The 7,047-nt window shown below is 37.8% G+C and overlaps 1 protein-coding gene across 1 annotated transcript; it reads right to left on the reverse strand.

Moving 5' to 3' along the window:
• Window positions 1-1,527: 1,527 nt before the first annotated feature.
• LOC117483971 (sialoadhesin-like) lies at window positions 1,528-6,825 on the reverse strand. Its single transcript, XM_034132355.1, has 9 exons — window positions 6,770-6,825; window positions 6,097-6,283; window positions 5,780-5,837; window positions 5,295-5,660; window positions 4,916-5,221; window positions 4,581-4,844; window positions 2,241-2,346; window positions 2,102-2,159; window positions 1,528-1,884 (listed from the first exon to the last, which is right to left on the reverse strand). The coding sequence occupies exons 3-9, from the start codon at window positions 5,823-5,825 to the stop codon at window positions 1,669-1,671; spliced, it is 1,362 nt and encodes a 453-aa protein (XP_033988246.1). The 5' UTR covers window positions 5,826-5,837; window positions 6,097-6,283; window positions 6,770-6,825; the 3' UTR covers window positions 1,528-1,668.
• Window positions 6,826-7,047: the final 222 nt, after the last annotated feature.

A 7,047-nucleotide genomic window follows, 5' to 3' on the forward strand; every position in this document is an offset into this window, starting at 1 on the left:
TGAGATGCCAAACCAATTCTGAAGATCTCTACCCCAGACCCATGTATTTCAATCAGGAGAGACTTAGTTGAAGTTGATAACATTTGTATTGCCGTATGCACAATAGTGTTTTTGGAGATTAGACCCCCTCATACAGAGATGAATTAAGGGGGGAGGAGAAGCCGACTAGAAAGAGAAACCCCCCCGGGGTCTAGACACTGGTGGTGGTGTTTACTAATAAAAATAAAGTGATGAGGGTTCTTCTGGGCTATCCTGCCTTGGATCTGAAAACTGGAGGTGAAGGAGGTGGAGGAGGGGTGCATCAATTCTCCTGAACGATGCTGGCAGGGGAGAGAAGAGCAGATTTAAACGTTTTGCCGGGTGTGCTGTGATTGGCTGTGGGGAATGAGACGCAGCCGATCGGTTTAGCTGGGGTAAGTTGCGCATTTGCTTAATTGAGAAAAGGGGCGAGTGAGTGAGGGAGAATTGTGAATGAGAGCGTGGGAACCAGTCTTCCTGAAAGAACTTGCGCTGAGCTTCATTTAGCTAGTTCTGAGAGCATTATCAACATTGTGCACAACAAGATAGAACCATAGTACCTCTATCAGCTGACGCCAACAGGCAGGAACAGGGAGACAAAACACTGAGAGCACAGCAGCCAAGGTTACAGGTGTGTGTGCTCAGTCAGGACAGTTTAAACTGATAAACTGGGTCAAAGTTATGGGCCTTGGAAAATATTTCCCCAACACTTAGTTACATTCTAACACCCATCTTATTAATTGTTGTGAGGAAAGCTACTCAAATTTAAAATGACTAAATGAAATAGAATAATTAAAAAAACAATCAATAGAGTTTAATGTATTTCTACTTATTGCCTTTCAGTCCTGAACTCAATCATGGTAGCAAACATTAACATATTGTCAGTGCCATTTCCTCAGTGCGAGTGTGAGAGAAAAAGAGAGTTAAAGAAGTTGTAATTTTAACACTCATATGGACTCAATCATAACATAAACTAAACCACAACTTCCCTAACATGGTATACAATGATCTGATGAAACACAGACAGTAATGCCTGTGGCACTTGATTGGTTTAAAAATGACGATAGCTTGCAACACCGAGGAGAAAAAGGAACTGTCACTCTCTTTGATGACCACATGCAGAAGGAACTCTGTAAATTGTGACATTGAGGAATTAAGGTGTTGTAATGGTGAAATATGAGCATAACGATTATTTAAAGGTGCTTAAAATATATTTTATTTTGGTGAATATAAACCAAATAAATGTGTGCATCATTCAAATTGATTCACAATACATAAATAAGAAAACATTTTACGAGATGCACGAGTGCTTCAAGTGTTATTTAGATGTGTTCCATTTTTAGAGCTTGGCCCATACTATCACAATGTGAGCCCAACACACACACACACACACACACACACACACACACACACACACACACACACACACACACACACACACACACACACACACACACACACACACACACACACACACACACACACACACACACACACACACACACACACACACACACACACACACACACACACACACACACACACACACACACACACACAGTAAAACAGTCCAGGTGTCAATTTCTACAAACTTGAGCTATTCAATAATGTTTATCTTCGAAATGTTTTAATGGATTTTGTGTCTTTGCATCATTTCTTCACTTGAGCGTAGAGGTCCTCTGGTTGCTTAGCAGCCTGTGTTAGGCTGTCTGCTGTGTGTGGCACTTTGACCTGAGCGTACAGCGTTTCCTCCTTCTGTCCCCCGTCCTGCACCGGGACAGGGGTCGACCCAGGGGTCTGCTTGGAGAAATCGATCTCTCCGTAGTGGATTTCCTCTGCCGGCTCTTCAAGAGTCAGCTCTTCATTCTGTAAAAACGTAAGCAGCGCAGCAGCAAATATGTCTGTCAAGGAAGAGCTAAAAAGATGATTCCTCTTTTGTGGTTTGTACAATCTTTCACCACATCATGTTAGAAACAGGATATTTGTACAGATCTGTTGCGTTTCTTCCTCTTTTTTACTCGTGGAGAAACTTAGACATCTGATTACAGTATACAGTCCATTATTGTAAACAATTGATTCCTACCAGACTCTGTTGTTCAGTTGAGCACGTCCAAAACCCCCGTTTCCCACGCAACAGAGCGCTGTAAATAAAAAAGTCGATAAGAAATTATTCAGGAAATTAGAAAATGTGTACCTTGAATGCTTTGATTTGTGAGACTTACCAAACAATGACAACCAGGGAGATGAGTAGGATGATCCCAATGATGACTCCCTGATACGCTGGCTCCATTATAGATGGCATAGGTTTCATTTCATTTTCATTTCCATCTTTATTTCAAACAGATTAAAAAAACAAAAAAAACAGAATACCGTATTGTTAGAATACAGTATTTATCAATATTCATAATAATATTTATATATTCAACAAAAAATAATGTATATTCAACTAAAATATTCATATGAATAATAATAATAAATCATATGTGTCCGAAAGGGAGCGGGAGGAAGCAAATGCTTATTAATTCCCACCCCTTACTTACTGCTGATCAATGATTATCCTTTAAATCATTTCTGCAAGTTATTCCTACTTACATATTTACATTTATACATTTACAATCATTTCTCATCTTCAATCACCTTTCTTCATTCTCAAAGTTTTCCAAAAAAGTGTTTCTGTACATCCTTTTAAACTGAATGATATGTGTGCTTTGTTTGAACTCCTGCTCCAAACCGTTCCATAAAATCACCCCACAGATTGGTATGCACATACTTCTTTCTCACAGTTGTTCTGACCTTGAGTTGTTTCAAATGTAGATTTCCTCTCAAATTATACCCACCCTCTCTGTCTATGAACAATGTTTGTAATTTCCTAGTAAACTATATTTTTGGTTTACTGTCCTATAGTGTACATTGGAATGATTTCAAACCTGTATTTATTTATCCTAATAATTATAAAGAAATGCCTTGGAAATATTTGTTTACATAAATTGTGACCAAACCGTTTGAGACCCACTGAGATAACTTAGACTAAAGTGAACTATCTAAACACTCAGAGTCCTTTAGCTCACTGAGCTGTAGTTATCAGCCTCAATCCAACAACAATCCGCGGTACCGATGCACGCCCTCTCTCTCTCTCTCTCTCTCTCTCTCTCTCTCTCTCTCTCTCTCTCTCTCTCTCTATCTCTCTCTCTCTCTCTCTCTCTCTCTCTCTTCTCTCTCTCTCTCTCTCTCTCTCTCTCTCTCTCTCTCTCTCTCTCTCTCAACAAAGCACTTATATACTAACAAAGGACTGGCTTATCTAAAGCTAGTTGAGTAGCACTTGAAATGTTTTGGCTCTATGAAACCTGATGTACTTATATGATTCTGTTTTCTTCTAGTTTGTATCTTCTTGATCGAATGCACTTATTGTAAGTCGCTTTGGATAAAAGCGTCAGCTAAATGCAATGTAATGCAATGTAATGTAATGTAATTTGTTTTATGTTTTCCAAATAGCATAATCTTAGTTTTGCTTATATTTAATGATAATTTGTTCTTATCAAACCAATGTTTGACTTTAATCATTTTTGCTGTTATACCTTAGCTGTTTCAAATTGTCACTAGAACAAAAAATATTAGTATCATCTGCAAATAAAATAAATGTCAGTATATTTGATCCTCTGCAAATATCGTTGATGTATATGATGAACAGCTTTGGACCCAACACAGACCCCTGAGGTACTCCACAAGTTATGTTCATGTATTCTGGTTTATGTTCACCTATTTCAACAAATTGTTGTCTGTTGTTTAAATAATCTCTCACCCAGTCTAATCCCACCCCTCTGAGGCCATACCTTTCCAGTTTTGTCAGTAAAATGTTGGGATCTATGGTGTCAAATGCTTTTTGTAGGTCTATAAATATTCCCACTGCTTGTTTTTTATTGTCCATGCAGATGGCTATTTCCTCACTTAATTCCATTAGTGCCATAGTTGTTGATCTGTCTTTCCTGAATCCATATTGACTGTCGTTCAACAGCTGATGTGTTTCCATGAAAGTCTTTTTGTAAAAACCTTTTCAAGGATCTTGGAAAACTGGGAGAGCAAAGAAACAGAGCTTTCATTTGTGTAATGGTGTTTATCCCCAGTTTTTATATAATGGTATAACTTTAGCTATTTTCATTTTATTAGGGAATTTACCAGATTGAAAAGACAAGTTACTTAGAGGTTGCTCTAAGTATTGAAACAAACTAAATATAAGTGGCTACTTAAAGAAGACGTGTAACTAATGTAGCAGAAGTTCCACTTTTTAAACCTGGTTTTGGAGAAAAATCTGATGAATTGAAGTAAATAGGTGAAAGGTTGAAAGGGTGAACAACAGCAAAACTATATTGAAACATTATTTTGCAAGCTCTAAAATAATTTGGGGAGTCAAATCCAAATGTTTAATGTTTAAAGGGTGTTTTATTTTTTTTAGATTAGCCATTTCTCAAGAGTTCAATGTCAAACGGGTTTAGTAATATATGAGAAGTATGTTGTTGTTGTAGTGTTTCTTTAAAGGTCAAAGTTAGAGGGTCCAGTCCTGTTACCTTTGAGTTTAAGATGGATCGTTGTTGACGTTCCATTACCAATCTCATTTGTAGCCACACAGTAATAACGTCCTCCCTCTGTGGCATTAAAGCTGTAAATCTCTCCCTGTGAGACCTTCATGACTCCATCTTGGCTCTCCTTGAACCAGGTGAAGCTGCTGACGGGAGGCTGGGCTCTGCTGGAGCAGCTCAGCTCCATCCAGCTGCCCGCTGACACCGAACCTGAGGGCCGACTGACGGAGGCGGAGGTGTCCTTAGGAGCATCTGAGGAAAATGTGACATTAACTTCATTCAAATCATACCATCATGTGCAGACACTCACAGGTTGTTCTTACATGAAACATGGAGAGTCATTGTCTCCTCTGCTGTCTTCACAGCTTTCCCTTCATTCACAGGATAGCTGGCAGAGCAGGTGATGTTGAATCCATCATCTTTGTCTGTCAGAGTGACGTTCTTCTGGATCTTAGTCGTCAAGGTCCGATTTGGGTTTTCCTCCATTGTGTTGGGAGGGTTTTGTTGGAGAGTCCAGGTGAGTTTAGGAGGGGAGTGTGGACAGGGAGCTGGAGCTGAGCAGGTTACAGTGACAGACTCCGCCTCCTTCAGATCACCTGGGATCTCAATGGTGGGGCTCGGAGGAGAATCTGTGCAGGTTTAAAATAGAATTAGTAATTAATCGTTCTGTTTTCGCTATAACATTATGATATAAAACCTTACCTTTAACTGTTATTTGAATAGGATCGTCAGAAGCAGTTGCTATAAATGATTTCCTCTTAAATCTGAAGAAGTATTTGTTTGTGTAACTTGTGTTTAAACTGGAAAACAGAGTGTTGCAGTTGTTCTCTCTCAGGTTTCCAGTGATATTCATTGGATAGGTGTTCTTTGCCTTATTACTGTTAAAAATCACATTTTCTGGATGTTCTCCAAGGTGCTCATGGGTGTTTTTAATCCACATTCCAATTCTGTTGTCAATCCCTGTTTCTTCTGTAGCACTAAATGTACACGGGATGTGTAAACAGGATCCACTCAGTGCCTCCATCTCCTTCGGTGCAGTAATGGAAAGGTCTGTGCAATCCATAGAACCTGTCAAACCAGACTCAGAAAGGGTAGAAAAATCAGCATGAATAGACAAACTAAATATACCTCAGCAGCGGGATGTTGCATGCAGTTTTTCCCACACCAATGTTGGTAGACAAGCTCACCTGAAATAAAGAGGATGTGGATTATCACGATTTCTGTTGCAGACATGGCTCCCAGCTTCTAAGTTGGAAAACAAAAACAATAATGCTGACACTGTTTAAACAGGTTTTAGAGCTAATACAAACCGGAGTCATCGTGTTGAACAGAGAAACCGATGCTAAAAATGTAAACGCTGATGATGCAAATTATTCCTTCTCAGTCTTAATTCTGACAAACAAAAGGATCAAATTAAATATTAGATCATTTAATGTTTGTTTTTTTAGTTCATGATGAAGAGTAATATTTAACATAATTTAATAAAATCTGGAAATGTTCTTACCAAAAAATCCTATATGAAAAAGAGAGATGCGATGAGACTCTTCTGTGGGAAATGAATATCAGAGGGTGAATTTGAGCTTAAATGCAAATAACCAACTTCCTTGTTTAGGGTGTAATTTAACCCCGGGGATACTTCCTGTGTTTCAGCTCCACGCAGAAAGTCCTGCTGGTTTAGTGGTACCAGTGACCTACATTAAAAAAACAGGAAGTACATGTGAAACATCAGAAATCCTTTATTCTTCCCGCAGTGTGGACATTTACAGCAAAGTAGAAGAGTTATATATTATATAAAAAGGCAAGTTAAAAATAAAATGTAATAATAAATAAATAGACTATGGTAAAACAAATATGCAGCAGTGTCTAAAAATAATATATCACATTAAAAAACAGAATACTGCAAAAAAAAATTCTAGCTCTTTATGCAGAATACAAAATATATCATTAGAATATTTTAAATTGAAATATTATTAATTTGTGGCATTACATTATTTAAAATATAATATTCTTCTGTTTTTATCACTAATTCATGACTTATTTTAATGTAGTATTGTGTTATTGTGGAGCAAATGTAAGATACTTTCTTTGCAACTGGGTAGATGAGTTGAATATTACAAATTCATATCACATCCTTTAAATAAAAGTAACTATATGACATTAAAAGAAGGGGACAGTACCCTACAATACACCACTGCGTTAGGACCTCCATGTGAGCAACAGTGACACCCAGTGGACACACTCTATATTACAGGATCTGTAATGAAACTTAAAACACTGCAACGGAACTCATGCCATGTCTTACATCCAGTGGTGGAAAGTAACTAAGTACATTTACTAAGTACTTCACTTAAGTGCAATTTTGAGGTACTTGTATTTTGAGTATTTCAATTTTCTGCTACTTTATACTTCTTCTCCACTACAATTCAGAGGTCAATTGTGTACTTTTACTCCACTA

Source organism: Trematomus bernacchii, unplaced genomic scaffold (assembly GCF_902827165.1).
Source record: "Trematomus bernacchii unplaced genomic scaffold, fTreBer1.1, whole genome shotgun sequence".
Lineage (NCBI taxonomy): Eukaryota > Metazoa > Chordata > Actinopteri > Perciformes > Nototheniidae > Trematomus > Trematomus bernacchii.

Bases quoted from the DNA above. Each gene is read 5' to 3' on its own strand.
- LOC117483971 (XM_034132355.1), bottom strand. From the start codon at position 5,825: ATGTCTGCAACAGAAATCGTGATAATCCACATCCTCTTTATTTCAG. The intron at 2,160-2,240 runs GTAAGTCTCACA...TTTTATTTACAG, and splicing joins TCCCTGGTTGTCATTGTTTG to CGCTCTGTTGCGTGGGAAAC. The intron at 1,885-2,101 runs GTAGGAATCAAT...ACGTTTTTACAG, and splicing joins CAACTGAACAACAGAGTCTG to AATGAAGAGCTGACTCTTGA.